The 16829-nt window shown below is 31.8% G+C and overlaps 1 protein-coding gene across 1 annotated transcript; it reads left to right on the forward strand.

Moving 5' to 3' along the window:
• The first annotated feature begins 8025 nt into the window (after positions 1-8025).
• LOC134268080 (mannosyl-oligosaccharide glucosidase-like) lies at positions 8026-8814 on the forward strand. Its single transcript, XM_062750280.1, has one exon. It carries the CDS (start codon positions 8026-8028, stop codon positions 8812-8814), a length of 789 nt encoding a protein of 262 aa, XP_062606264.1.
• The last annotated feature ends 8015 nt before the right edge of the window (positions 8815-16829 follow it).

Below are 16829 nucleotides of genomic sequence, written 5' to 3' on the forward strand. Positions count from 1 at the left end.
TTTCATTTCACAAACTTAGAAAAACATTTATCAGAAAGAAAAAAAAACAAGTACAGCAAATCATAGGATCTGCCATATTCCAGTATACGAAGGGTCATACTCAAAAATGTGTTCGAAAAACAATTAGAAATTGAATGAAAATGTTACGGACATGTGCTTTAATTAAAAGAGAATATTTTAGTTAAATCAATAAGACTAAGTCATAGAAAAGCGTTTTTGTTTCTTTCCGAGCCCCAATGACATTATTTATTGAACGCTCCTCGTAAATCGAAGCTAGTGGACATTTTTTGCTTTATTTATTTTTTTATTTTGCTTTCTTATGTTGAAAAATGAAAGTAGATAAACGCTAGACACCGTGATATTTCTTAGACTAAAAATTTTTAGAAATGTGTTCAAATAAAACAAACAAAAAAAAACATCAATGGCTGGAATTGTGAACAGGTTTAGAGACGTAAATCCCGCTATTAAGGTGGATAGAAGTCAAAAATGATCTTGTCTTCTTAAATTTCGTTCAATGCAGGTTGAAAGATATTACAAAAATTAATTTGGGAACATGAGAGAATTGAGATCGTGTTTTTTTCTGAATATTTCTGCAATCACTGTTTGCTATGATAATATTGTTCATACTCATCCCTTCCAATCCTTTTGTACTATTAAACTCTTATCTTTTAAATTTTAAAGTATTGATTTTAAATCAGTTGTATATTGATCTTTTTTATTTTCAGTTTCGTATGTACGACAGGTAGGTCGATCTTGCCAGTGACAAAAATGTCAAACGGCAATAGCTTTTATTATTTGACAAAGATATTTATATATTTATTTTAACTTTCCTACTCACCTTATACTTTTTCTATTGTATATAGAATACGTTCAATAATCGTAATACACGTGTTTTTAAAATTATAAAGTAAATCATCAAGGGTTTATTGTTTATGGTTTAAAATACTGTTCCGTAGTTGTAAATCAAATATGGATTTCCAAGGAGATGATCATGGCGACCAATGTTCACATCAAGGAGATGAAACCAATGTCTCGGATGAGTATCTTGGTGAGAAAAGTAAAGAAAGTAACAGAGAGAGTTCTCAGATTGAACCTAAAGGGGATCAAATGTTTGGATATCCATATGCATTGCTAGTTTATGCATTGTTAGTAATATTCATTGCAGTAGGCATAGGATTGTACCGCAATTCATACAGTTTGAAGACCGATACCATAAACCCGTTTATGGGGAGCGGAGCGGACCGAAAACCCATGGCTAGCGAAGATGCCATAAACCATCCACTGAAAATTCCAAAAGTTAATTCGAGATTGACAACATCTGCTGAAACAAGCTCTAAATATTTTTGGGGGTCATATCGAGCAAATCTTTATTTTGGATTAAAAACACGTTCGCCTCTGTCACCAGTTGTAGGGTTGATGTGGATGAAACAGTTTACAGATCGAAGAAAACGGGGGCTTTATAAATTTCGCCACTGGTGTAAGGAAGCTGATAAGTTGGTAAAATATGGATGGCTGAGACATGACGGTTCTAGTTTTGGCATTCATGAAGTGGAGGAGGAAGAATTTATATTCAACACAACTTTTGTGAAACGTCAAGGTGGATATCATGGAGGGGAGTGGTCTGCAAGAATAACAGCTTTTTCAACGGTAAATGTATAGATAATCTTCAATAAAATGTTACGATGATTTCATTGTTTGATTTTTAAAACAATTTGTCATTTTTTGTACGGTTTATGCATCTTACAAAAGTTTGGAATGATTGATTTAATTTAAAGTTCAACTTATTGAAAGCCAAATTAGCTGTTTTTGACATCTTATTTTTGACATCTTATCAAGTACCACAGGATCGATTTTATTCAAACTTGCTCCAAAGTGTTCTTTTCAAATAAAGGAAAATGCTCTCTTTAATGCGGAGAAAATTAATAAAAAGTGAAAATTAATATAGTCTTAAGGTAGGATTCTAATATTTCTAATGTTTAAAAATTAATGAAATTCTCACAGAATCAAGAAGACAATATCAGTAAGTGATAGTATCAGTGAGATTAAATTTGACCGTTTTATATTAGAGGCAAGGTCAGGTCAAGGTCATTATTTTTTTCCTTGACATTACGAATAAAAAAAACTGTTGCCAATCATGTGATACCTACTTCTATTAGATTGTTCTTTTTGCATAATAACATATTACTATATCGGGTCTATAGCATGTTATTACCAAATTTACATAACTAATTTAACTAAACTGGATATTGGCTAATCCGAATTTTCTCTGTTTTTCTTCATTTTTTTTTAGGATGTATTAGTTATTTTTAGATGCTTCCTATATCTAACTTTTTCTTATTTTCACATTTAATAAAATAGTCTTATAAATGTACAAAATGATACAAAAACAAAAGGTTTTGATCGTTTAATTAGAGAAAAAAAAATACTTTTTTATGGATTTTTGGCTCAAATCTGCACTTTGATAGGAATCGTTTAAAAGCTAACAAAGTTCTAATTTGTTTGAAAAATCATATTTATTTGATATATTTTGAAAGTTTAGTCCCCCATTATTAGTTTAACTTACATTTGAAAATTTCTCCAAGTCTTCGACTGTGTAAAAATTATAAGTAAATTCATTGTTCTATTATAATTTTGAGTATAGTCCCTGCTAGTTTTCAAACGTAGTTTACCATTTCTATTTCAAGTTGTACAATTGTAACGAGGAAAAAAATATGGTCTTTTACATCATTTACACCTCAATATATAAGACATATAAGCAAATATACTTTGAATGTTTCATCTAGTCAGAAACCAGAAAAGAATCCTACCTTAAGAACCGAAGTGTTGTATAGGTAAAGACAAAGGGCAATTGAAATGATATAATTATTATACAATTAATTACCCCTTTTGATGTCAACATGGTGAATCAAGGACCCGAGACCTGACCCACGAGGTGACCTGCCCTGACCGAGGCCGCGTAGCGGCCGAGGTCAGGGCAGGTCATCGAGTTGGCCAGGTCGAGGGTCCTTATTTTACCATGTTGATCTCACAAGGGGTAATGAATTGTTTTATTATACCGATATATGTATTGAAAAGTATGAATCTCTAACCGTAATTCTTTCTTTGATTGGGATCGGGATTCGCTACACTCCGTATAGTGAAGTTGTTTACATTGACGTCTGTAAGTCGAGTAAGTTTTTGCATCATGATTTACTGATTAAAACAATATTTGGTTGATAGAGACATACATTGTTATAACTAACGATTACTTTTCCTCTACACAGTCAAAATCTAACACAGAATTCAACCCTTTAAAGAGCCGCTTCTACATTCCATTGAACTGAAATGTAACAATTCTTTTAAATGAGTAAACCGTTTAAGTTAACGATAAAATCTTACCGTATTCTGTATGGTAATGCAAAACAGACCATGCACAATTTTAAAAGCATGTTGTTTTTCTCGAAAAATTATTATTTTATGCATTAAATTCACTCAAAAAGGAATTTTTGATGAAGAGGTCATTCTTTAGCGGTCATTAATTATAATGACCGGGTCATTATATCCCACGTGCAATGATTCTTGTGTCATTTTTGCTGTAAACAATGCCATTTGGAGTCATTGTTCTGTTTTAAAGTTTTCTTACCAGCCAATCAAATTCGAGTATTATCAATAGAGGTATAATAAACGATAATAAAAACAGTTTTCTAGCTCAAAAGTCCATCTGAACAATACAGACCTGGAGCAAAGCAATCATGGACCTCCAAAACATCAGAGATGGGATTAGGTTACATGGAGGAAAAAGCATCCACTGCAGACAAGTCCACATGTTAAATGTAAAAAAAAAAAAAAAAAAAAAAAAAAATAAAAAGGAGAAAAATAAATCATTAACATTATATCATTTACGAAAGCCGGATAGGGATATTTTTGACAGAAGGAAAATTTTTCAACTTGTTATAACGATATATAAAATATAATCATCTCGTTATAATGAGTGAGCTATTTGGTTATAACGACATAGTAATCTCGTTATAACAAATAATTTTGTCGTTATAACGAGATGAAAATTTTTATAAAAATTTGATACATCTATGGAAGTATACAGATCCGAGGCGATCAAATTTTAACCTTGGTTATACCTTTTGAATGAGAAGAGATAGGGAATTCACATTACATATGTATTATCTGTGATAAGATCTTTCTAAATGTACTATGATATTAGCTCACCTGAGCCGAAGGCTCAAATGAGTTTTTATGATTACATTTTGACCGTCTGTCAGTCTATCCGTCCGTCTGTCTGTGAACTTTTCACATTTTGATTTCCTCTCAGGAACCATTGGACCAATTTTAACAAAACTTGTTACAAAGCATCCTTAAATAAAGGGGAATTTAAATGATTAAAATGATGTGGCAAGTCTCCTCACAAGGGGTGATAATCAAGAAAAGAAAAATTAGGGTTGGCCATTAAAGAATCTTCTCAAGAACCACTATGCCAATAAGCTAAAACTTATGTAGAAGCATCCTTGGGGTAGTGTAGAACATTGTTCAAATCATGACTCTTGGGGTTTGGCGGGGTCACAATAGTGAATCAAAGTGTTACATTAAAATATATGTGAAAAAATTAAAATTCTTCTCAAGAACCACTGGGCTAGAAAAGCTGAAACTTTTGTGGAAGCATGCTGGGGTAGTGTAGAATTCGAATTGTTCAATGACCTCCTGGGGTAGAAGGGGGCCACAATTTTGAATCCAAGTTTTACATCGAACTATAAAGGGAAAAAATCTTTAACCAGTTCTCGGGAACTACTGGGCCAAAAACAGCTGAAACTTATGCAAACACATCTTGGGGTAGATTTTAAATTATCCTAATTATGACTCGTGGGGTTAGGTGGGGTCAAATATGTGTTACTTTGGGGAAAGAACAGAATGGTCAAAACTACTTAGGTGAGCGATGTGGCCAATGGACCTCTTGTTTACCCTTTGACCTTGACATTGACATACTTTTCACAAATTTAAACATTTCTTTAAATTGAGAAGAGATAGGGATTTCATATTACATATGTGTATTATCCTTGACAAGATCTTTCTAAACATACTATAAATTTGACTCCATGAGCTCGACCTTGAAGTTTGACCTTATTTTTAAAAACTTTCACCATGGTCATAAATTTTTGATGAGAATGTTTAGAGCTTTCACCTTTCACATGTAGATTACCCGTGTAAGACCTTTTTTTAAAAATAAACTCTGATTTTTGACTACGTGACCTTGACTTTGAAGTTTGACCTACCGGTGTGAATTACCTGTGACACGATATTTCCGAGCATGCTATACTTTCTGACCCCTTGACCTTCGTGTTTGATAAGAAAAAGATTATGTGAATGTATCTTGAAATTTTATTCAGTGGTATAGATGGAATTCCGGATAAGAGATGGATACTCTTCAAGTTTATAGAAAAAAAAGCAGTGTCAATGGTTTGCTCTGAAAAACCCAAAATATGTGTCCGATCAAAAAGTAAAATAAGTTGTGCACAATGGCAGTGTAGAACGCAGATTCTGTTTAAGTCTCATTACCTTTCATTTAGTGGTTAAAGATGAGTTATAGATAATAGATTAGTTCCCAAAATTAACAAAAAAAGGTATATATATTTTAGGGATGTCAAAATTGTCAGTAATTGATATTCGAATATTCGATAGGAGTATTCGAATATATTCGAATATTCGATAAAATAATACATCTTGCATTATAAAATATATATCTTCACTATCCTGTCAAGCAATATACCTTTTATGCCATTATTTTTAGAATATAATTTCATGTATAGTTTTGTATATGCACTGTAACTACATTTTAAAAAAAATGCAAAGTATATGAAGAGTTTACATCCAAAATGAAGTGATTTTTTTTTCTGAAAATTCAAAGGATTCTTTTGTTCCAGATTAATTAATAGTCCTACCACAGTCTGCACTGATAACTCTTACAAATTTATAGCAAACAGAACAATTAACTAATAGAGCAAAATCATAAGCAATTACTTTTTGCTAATTAATTTCCTGATAATTATTTTTAATTATATATATGCATACATAAACAAGGGATCCATGTGTCTACTGTAAAACAGTGTCCTTTCAACAATAGAAACTGATTGTTTGTACTGGACACTGTTATACCACTTAGTAAATGATCTAATATTATAATGATCGATACTCTCTTTACACTTTTAAGATAATCCAAGAGGAGTGCCTTTTAATTTTGTTTTTAGTCAAATCTTATTGCTGGTTAATAGTACGAATTTAATTAAATTTTTTACAAAACTTGCCAGATTTTCCCCAATTTTAAATGCTTGTTTATCTAATACCCGAATATTCGAATCATAAATTTATATTCGAATATCAATTCATCGAATGAATATTCGAATACTCGAATATTCGTTGACATCCCTAATATATTTACATACATTTACAAGGAGAAAGGCTACTTTTTCCAGACTAAAATTACATAAAACTGATAATTTTCTTCTAGGAGAATTAACAACTTAACATACTAAATTATGTAACACAGTTGTTTATCCTTTAACATTTTATACACAAAAATTGTGTATTTCAACTGTAACATTACTGCATTCACTTGTGACGGCATCACAGGTACTTAAGAGCGTCTGAAACAACGTGAAATTTATGCGCACGTAGATGGGGCTGTATTTAAAAAAACAAGATTAAATATGATAAATAGAATGTTCTTATTTGATGTGTTATACTACATGTATAACGTATATGATATTAAATGTTGCAAAAAAAAAGAAAAAAATAACATGGGGATGTGTATTTTTCTAAAATTCGTTAAAAGATATGATCTTTGAAGTACAACGAAGATGTCTTTTTTTTCTTCCCATGAGCCACAAAGCAAGTAGCAATAATGTTTAAATACAGTAATTACCACTTAAAGTACTAGGGTAAGAAAAATGTTACAAATTTTGTTCTTTTTTTCAAATTGATGTTGTAAAATCTTTCTTTATTTTCTTCCAGAACCAAAAGAATGCCCCTGTGGTATCATTTTTTACATACGCTGCGCTGGATAAACAAGGACACCTATCATACTTTAGAATAGATGGTGAATCAGCAATTGTTGGTAGCAGTGAAGAACTGGAAGGCTTTCATATTTCTTTTAAAACATCAACCGATTCCCCACTAATAAAGCATGATTCTTTTAAAGGTCATGTATCTGGATTGGATGTTTTAGATAAGACCCTGAAAAAACGTTTTGTACTTAAACGTTTCGTTGAAAATAAGGTATACATTGCACTTAACGGGACTAATGAGACAGATCGTGGTATAAATTTTGTGGTTCACCAAATAACAGCCCAATTACCACTTAAGTTTGATATTATTTTTAAATCAAATAGTTTTCGTTCTGCAAATATTCTTCAAGGTGAAATACTATCTAGAGAGATAGAAAAACGTTCTGGAGAATTTGACGAAAAGTTTTCTTCCGTTTTTAATTTGGAATCAAAAAAATACACATTAAAAGCCATCAACTTTGCAAAAGCAGCACTGAGTAATATGCTAGGGAGCATAAGCTACTTCGATGGTTCATCTCGAGTACAATCTGAAAAGAGCGAAGAAGTTTTGAAGTATTGTCAAGCTACACTATATACGTCTATACCATCTAGATCAAAATACCCAAGAGGATTTCTTTGGAATGTAGGGTTTGATCTTCATTTGATAACTCTTTGGGATGCAAAAATATCGGAAGATATAATCATACATTGGTTAGACTTGATAAATGAAGAAGGATGGATACCCAGAGAACAGATACTTGGAGAGGAAGCAGAAGCTAAGGTTCCATCTCAGTTTATTGTGCAAAGAAACAATATTGCAAACCCACCTTCTCTTTTTCTAGCCATTCAACATCTTATTAAAAATAGACAAAAAATAGAGGTTCTCTTGGAGAAAATTTTTCCAAGAATGGAAAAATGGTTCAAATGGTTACAAGTAAGTCAAGCTGGAAAAATACCTACGTCTTTTTATTGGAGGGGAAGAAATAATTCCGCAGAAATGGAATTGATTCCATACACCTTTGCTTCTGGGTTAGATGATTACCCCCGTGCGTCCCATCCTGACGAAAATGAGCGTCACCTTGACCTTCGTTGTTGGATGGCGATGGCTTCGGGAGTGTTAGCGAACATTGCAAAAAGGACTGGAGAGGACTCAAGCGCATACGAGAAAATTTATAAAGATCTTACCGCTAACAAATTGTTAGATAGTTTACATTGGGACTCTGGCCACGAATTTTATAGTGATTATGGATTGCATACGAATGACATAGAAATAGACAGTGACATCAGTATAGACCGCATTGTTTATTCACATCCAGCATTTGGATATATTGGGATATTTGGATACGTTAGCTTATTTCCTCTGATGCTAAAAATTCTTGATTCCGATTCTCCTCGATTGGAAAAAATGCTGTCAGACCTGAGAAGAGAAGATTTGTTATGGACAAAATATGGGATACGCTCATTATCAATAAAGTCAACATTTTACAACATGCCAAATACAGTTACCGACCCTCCGCACTGGAGAGGAGCAATATGGATAAATATGAACTACCTAATTATCAGTGGACTTCACCACTACTCTCAAGTTCCTGGTCCTTATCTTAATCAAGCAAGTAATATGTATACAGAGCTAAGAAAAAATGTTGTTGAGAACATTTTCAAACAGTACTATGAAAGAGGTTATATATTTGAACAATATGATGACATAACTGGAACGGGTAGGGGGAGCTTCCCCTTTACTGGATGGTCTGCTCTTGTTGTGAACATAATGGCAGAAAAATACTAAGCGTTCTAAGAAAATCAAAATAAAAATTAGTAATAACATAAATATAACGCGAATGAAAACTTTTGGAAAACTGCTCTTTTCAATGAAAATGCAGAAAACCATTTTAAAAAAATGTGACGATTTTTTATATCGTGCCAAATAAGAATATATATCGTAACAAATAAAAATAGCTAGCTTTGATAACAAATAAAAAAAGTAGTTAGATTTATTCTATGTTTTCAAATCCTTGAAAAATATTAATAGTATACATGATGTAAAAATCTTTAACAATTTCCTTTTTTTGTAGAACTGTAATTGCTGTGTCAATTAAAGTTGTTTATATTTCTTTTCATTTTTTGAACACGCTATTAGCTAAACATGAGAGTATTAGTAGAAAAAGCAAGAAAAAGAAGGGGAGCGATTAAAAGAGTTTGTATAATTATTCCTGCGAAGAATGGACACATTTTACTTTTTATGTGTAATTTAGATTTTTATAAATCTATAAACAATCAGGACAACAAAAAAGTCAATTTTCAGGGTACCATTTTTTTTTCTAAAATCGTTTTTTAAATTTTGAAATATTGAAAAATTTATGTGTGGATAATGAAACCTAAGTTTTAAAAATACGTAATATATATATATATATATATATATATATATATATATATATATATATATATATATATATATATATATATATATATATATATATTTTTTCTATTGTTTTTCTATTTTTCTAATGTTTTATGTCAGGTTTGATGATTCATATTAATCTTATGAGAGTTAGGAAGCTTATTTTACCTCTTTTTAAATGCTTTAATTCTGACATGGGTTCACCAGGCTTTCATTTTTTTTATTTGTCCAACTATTAACTCGCTTTTTCCTAATTAGAATTTTTCACCAATCTCCATACAACATGATAAATTTTGATGAATCTTAGGTAAAGGTTTGTTGCAGTAAATGAAGATCTATGGGGGCTCACTACTTACTTAATACCTTTTTAGTTGATGCGACCTGTATCAAACATAGGTCATATATCGTATTTTAAAATTTCATGACTAAGCATACCATACTAGATATAAAATCATTTATGGCATATATCTTGCACCACGAGAGTTCTAGGAATATTAAACTTGGTTTAAGCTGATGATTGTATAACGAAAAGAAGATTATTAAACCGTATCCTTATCATATTTTGCACTACAACCAGATGTTTTGAATAATGATTATTTTAGGTGATTCATCTTTAGGGGACTGCAAGGTGAGGTGTGTCATACTTTAAAAGTCATTAAGAATGCCAACTTTAGATGCAATAATTAATAACATAAAGCGTTATGTTGCAATGAAAATTCTTTCATCATTAGCGGTTGGTAAAATGCTTACTCCTTCCGGACACCTGACTCCATTTCTGGGTATTCCAGGGAGCCCATGTCTTATACCACGGTAGATTCAATAAATGTAAACGATTTGAAAAACATGTAAACATGACCTTTTTTAAATTTAAATTTGCGAATAAGAAAATGGAGTCACGGATCGCATGAAATTGTAATTATTCTCAAACAAAGCACAAAATATTATTCATTATAATATTTTTGATTGTAAAATGGTGTTTAACTTAATAAAATATTAACACTCAGATTGAGTTTTTTTGCGTCATTCCATCATGAGTAAGTTCTACATTCATTGCTTTATTTGCATTAGACAAGTAGTCCTCAGCAGAAAAATAAAGAAACAAGAAACCAATGGGTTACAGCTCACATTTAAAAGCACCGACTAGGAAGAAGCAGAAACCAGCTCAGTATTGAAAAGTTTTAATTTACACTACCTCAGGATGATTCCTACATATTGTCATGTAAAGCGTTGATCCTCTTTTCTGCCCCCCCCCCCAACTCCTTGGTGTCATACGTAGTAATCTGAACAATTTAATTGACTCTGCAATACCTAATGTTGCCTCTGTATAAATATGACTGGTTATGGCTTGTAAATATTTGTAAAGATTGTAAAGATATTTCCTGTGTAACGGGCATGATCAGGTTCTAACAAAGGATATATTACTTTTTCTTTGACCTTATCATGGCCATAAAACATCCATTCCAAAAACCGTAGCCTCTCAGCCGTCTTTTCGTCGTTCCTTCTGTAACGTGTTTATCGAAACAATAGGGTTCTTTATAAGGGATATATGATTTTCCTTGTACTCTATCTGAGTAAAAATGATTAGTAGATATGATAATTTTCTTTTACTCTTCCTGAGTATAATGATTCTGTATCTAATTCGAAAAATAATTACACTATCAGAGGCTTTACCGAGGGCTATATGATTGTTTAGATGTGACTGGGTAACTTCACCGCGTATTCTTGGTAAAAGGGTTCCTATTAATATAGAGAATCAAGCGCCTCGATCTTATTAGACCTACTACCTCCTGACTCGCAAATAAATTCCCCTAAATCCTTACCGCTATTTCCTACCCTAGCCTTACGTTTGTTTGTCGTCGTCTTCTCTGTAATTTCTCCGCCGTCTGACTTCTACGCAATACCCCGCATCTGCCAATTGCACTGACTTATATACCCTTGGAACAATTTATTTCCAAGGGTTGTCAGGTCATTCCATTCTATGGGGGTGTTCTGTACGTTTCTCTTATGTTTCACTTCTTTGCAAAACATGAACACATGGGATGACTTTTCCGAATTTCATTGTTTAAGATGACCTAAGTACAGCATTGGCAAATATCCAATTTAAACTGTTCTACTCTAAATCCATTCATTACTTTCAAATGAAAGTATCATGTCACGTAGCGTAACATATACAGAATATAAAAATCAATTTGTATATACAAATAGATGTTGGATTGAATAAAATGAAAATAAAATTTTAACTTATATTCGTTTTCTACGTGTCGTCCTAAACTGGCATTTAAACCACTATTCACTTCATATATAGCCTTGCTATTGGGACCGGTTCTAAAGAACCGCGCGATATACACATGGAATTTGAATGAAAACCTTGTAATTCCGAAAAAACTAATTCATTATCATACCAAGTCTGTCTAATATGTTCATCAAACGAAAGAAATCTTATTTATCTTTGAGCTTTGTTGGATGAAAATGTGGTATAAAATTGTCCTATTTTTAAAGAAGGCAATTTCAAAGAAATTGCGGAAAATATGCCAACTCGGCATTAAACTCTATACAACCAATCAATCGAAGATAAATAATGATCAAAAAGAAAATTGGATACTAGTTACTGGCAAGTGAGATTATATCAAAGGAGTGATATTTTATCTGCTTGAGAGGTATTCCACAAGATCAATTATTGAAGTTTTTAAAGGACAGCTTCCCCAAACAGAAATATCTGAGCTGACTCTCGCCTCTTGTTTTGACCAACGATTCATGGATTACATTCAAACCATGAAAAGATTTCACAATATACAGCTAAATATGTTGGTGTGAAAATCATAGTCGTTGTGTTTACATCTGAATTAGCCATTTTTGGTAATATATTCAAGGAAAGTAGATCACAATTAATACTTTCGTGACATTTAATTTTTGCGAATTTACTTTTTTGCTCACCTGAGCGGTTGTTGTAAACTTTTCACATTTTCATCTTCTTCTCAAGAACCGCTGGACCAGTTTCAACCAAATTTGCTACAAAGTATCACTGGGTAAAAGGGGATTCAAGTTTGTTCAAATGAAGGGCCAAGCCTTGTTTGAAACAACAAATAATTATGGCATGTTCGTTGATAAATGTTAAAAGTTTAAAATTCAAGAAAACGAAAGTAAGCATATTTATACTCAAATGCAATGGGCTGAATTTTCTCAGCTTATGAAATAATCATCTATTTTGGAATCTAGACGACACTGAATTACTTGTCATGTTTATTTAACCTATAATTTAGAATATCATGGATATGTCAAAAATTGAAAATACTTGAATTAATGTACTTCCGTAAATAAAAAATAAAAAACTTACTTCCAGTAAAGTCATTTCAAATGGCATTTTAAAAAATAATGAAGAGAGATATCTCTTTGCAATAAAGAGATATCTCTTTCTGCTTGAGAGATATCTCTTTTAGAAATTTTTGAAAGATATCTCTTTCACTTTGAAAGATATCGCTTAAGATAAACTAAGATATCTCTTAAGATAAACTAAGATATCTCTTAAGATAAACTAGAGAAGTATCTCTTTTACTTCTAGAGATATATATCTCTTTAACTTGGAAAGATATCTAAATAATTAAAAGAGATATCTAGTAAAAGAGATATCTCTTCTACGTTCAGAGATATCTCTTTTAACGAAATAGATTCTCTCAATGAGAAAGAGATATCTGCTTAAGGTACTCCGATCCTCAGGTTTATAAAATTAGCTGTTAAGTAATCAAAAATACTCATAAAAGTATCTTTGAATTCACAAAGCTATGTAAATTTATCCACAGTATTTCTTTAAAGTTATAGATTAAAGTTAATCATATTATATAGGGAAAATTGTCAAATCTCCAATATTTTTGCAAAGTATTTCTGTGGGAAGCGAGTCTCACAAATACAGGTTGAGAATAAATGGATACAGTGGTTCTGCAGGCAAGTCCATGCATATAATATCACAAATTTAACTGATGAGGGTGACGTAAAGTACATAGTTGAAATAAATATAGAAATTAAGCAGAAGTATTTGAATCGATAATGAATTAAAGGAAAACTTTATGGAAGGAGATAGTCTTGGGCCTAATAAGGGTGGAAATTTTCAACAAAAGATAAAGACAACGATAGTTGAGGAAAATTTTGTGCCGTAAAAAGAAAAGCAGGGTGGTGGTTTCAGGAGTGTCAAACCTTTAACCCAAAAAGACCTTACCACAGATCCACAGTACGAACGTAGGCCTCTCTTGTCTGGTACAACTTTGGAAATGATTATCGCTCCTTAAAGTACTCGAGAATGATTATCAGACCCAAAAGATGAGACTGTGTGATATAAGCATCTTCTGTGTCATGTGTTGGGATGAATTATTAACAGCAGCATTGATAGTAAAAATTGCATTATGTGACATAATTTATTGCTTTTCATCCTGAATATATTTCATCCTTTAGTTATAGTGATTAAGGTAACATACATCAGTATGGAGAAAAATTAAACAGGCTTCATGTAATAGGTATAGTGATATATTTTCAGTCTGATATGTTCGTAGATCATGAAAAATGTGAGTACGTGTATATATATGGGATTTCCGTATAGTGTTTACAGCATAAAAGAGTCTGGAAACTTAGCGAAAGGAGTATTAAAATTAGAGACAATCTTAAACGTTGAATAAAGTTTTATCTAGAAGGAAAATAAAACGTCTCTTTAAAGTATAATATTCCTTGGAGAAGTTTATTAGTTCAAGGTTTAATTGGAAAGGTAGAATTAGCAATTTATGGCCTTCTTAATTGTAAAAAAAATATCTTCTACAATCAGATAATCCTTATTAGAAAAATGGATGAAATGTTCCAAAGAGGGATCTTGAAATGCATACAGAATACTTTAAAAAAGATATATTTCCTGTAAAGGTCTGTTAGAAATTGTCAACTTGGTATATTCGTAAAGTTAAAGACAAAAAAGATAATCATTGCTCAAATTCATCCTGCAGAAATCAATAATTATGCTACCTTTGATTTCCAAAAGACATTTTAAAAAAACAAGAACTGTCGAGAAATGAAATGTTAATAAAGTCGAGGGCTGTTCTGAAATTATAGAGACATTGTGTATATTTTTCTTTCTAATGAACGTCTTTCGGTGAAAATTCGCATATACGTTTGACAAACATTAAGAATTCGTAAAAGCAAATAAATTTTGTAAATATAATTTTTTTTAATCTTCAATGGTTAATAAATGTGTCAATGGTAGGGGTACAGGGCGCAGTCATGAAATCAGATATCTAGAATATGTAAGAAGGATATGGAGATAACGAACAGTATTCAATCCCAAAGTCCATAAAACAATACAAAATTAGAGCAGAGCAAACACGGACCCCCGAAAGATCAGAGGTTTTGAACAACAACGTTCAAACCCCCAGTTGACCCATAATAAAGGCCATAATAATTGAATTTATATTTGTAATTTTTAAATTTTATTTTGACTGCATATTGTATAAATTGGTTAGAATTCTGATCATAAATACGAAGATCATTAAAAATAATTATGCGGTAAAGAATTCTACGGAAGCCCGTTGAGGCCAGTTCAGAGAGAGAAATATCTTTTATTGCGTCTAAACGCCTAATCTTTGCGTTTAATCGCAATAGATTTCGATTAAACGCAATCTTTTGCGTTTAAACGCAATAATATTTTTGCGTTTAATCCAAATATTTTTTGCGTTTAATCGCAATAATTTTTGCGTTTAAACGCAATAATATTGCGATTAAAGGCAATAATTATTGCGTTTAATCGCAAAAGATTACGTTTACTCGCAATCTTTTGCGATTAAATGCAAAGTGTTTTACATTTAAACGCAATGATTATTGCGAATAAACGCAAAGTTTTGCGTTTAAACGCAATAAAAATATGTCTTTCTCTGAACTGGCCTCAACGGGCTTCTATAGAATTCTGATAACAACAAAAAATGGAATTTGACGTCAAGTCGGAGCAGAATAAGACTTAAAATTTTGTAAAGCGTTATTTAAAATTCTTTTCCAGACTGACCAACCTCATAAAACAATAAAAACATGACTGTAAAACATATTTAAGGGTTGTTATTTCATTCGTTAAATTTTTTCTGACCAATAATTCAACCAGAGTAAAATCAAAAGCTCAGGTGTAACGTTGAATATTGACCTGTATTGAAAATTGACCCGGGGTTTATTTTTCAGCGTTGAATATTGAACAGGGGGTGTTTTCTCCGTTGAAAATTGAGACCAAAACTCGTTGAATTTATACCCAGGGTCATTTTTCAACAGCTGGATAATTTTTTTTTATCCCTGATGACCTCAACAAGTTGAAAATTGACCCTGTTGAATATTGACCCTACCTCAATGTTTGCTCATTTTATTGAACTGGGAATTTGTTTTACGGGATTAATCAGTATCTCTGTATATTTTTATTTCAGTTTCAATTTGTTTCCCTTTTCAAGAATAATAGAAACAAACTTATCATCCCGTGTATATATGTACATTTTGATCAGTACACGATTTCAGTCATGCGCGAATCTAGAGGGGGAATTTGCAAGGTTATTAAATTTATTTACTAAAACAAGGAAAACGTTAACTTGAACCCCTTCGGAAAACGCGGACCCCTTCTCCCCTCTTAAATGCAGAATTATAAGTCATCGACTACCCCCCCCCCCATCCCCCGAATAGGTTTTTGAAGTCTGGGTGAGTTTATTTTATTTTTTTTTTTTTTGCTTGTCAGGAAATTTTTGGGTTGGATTTATTTTTTGACAATACATGTACTTTCTAAAATCCATAAAAAGGACCACAAAAATTATGAAAAGGGCATAAAACAAAAAACATGGGAATCTGGTGACTAGAAAGTGAGCCCTATAAATATTGATCAGAACCTTGAGAATGAGATTATTCTTATTCTAAAACATCATTCTTATTCGATACAATTTGATTCCTATTCGATTAGTTGTTATTCCCATTCGATAGATTGTAGTTTGTATTCGATAAATTGCTATTCTATTGGAGGAAATATAACAATATGATTATCGAATATAAATCATTTCATTATCGAATAGAAATGACAAAGTTACCGAATAGGAATCACAGGAAAATCACAGGAATTTCGAATAGAGTTACTGTAACAACTTAAAGGTAATGAATTCTCGAACAAAAATAACATTTTTATCGCACAAGAATAACAACTAACAACTAATCGAATAGGAGTCATATTCTATCGAACAGGAATGACATGATTTAGAAAAAGAAAAATAATTTTTGAATAAGGATAACAAAAATGAATAATAATGCAACGTTTTCCCGCCATACCATAAACAGGTGATAACGGAATATTACTTTACAAATACGGAAAGTTCACTTTGGAAAAGATGAAGAAGAAATCATTTCTTTTCTTATACAGT

This window comes from Saccostrea cucullata, unplaced genomic scaffold, assembly GCF_032062105.1.
Source record: "Saccostrea cucullata isolate Sc308-1 unplaced genomic scaffold, CSIRO_AGI_Scuc_v1 ctg834, whole genome shotgun sequence".
NCBI lineage: Eukaryota > Metazoa > Mollusca > Bivalvia > Ostreida > Ostreidae > Saccostrea > Saccostrea cuccullata.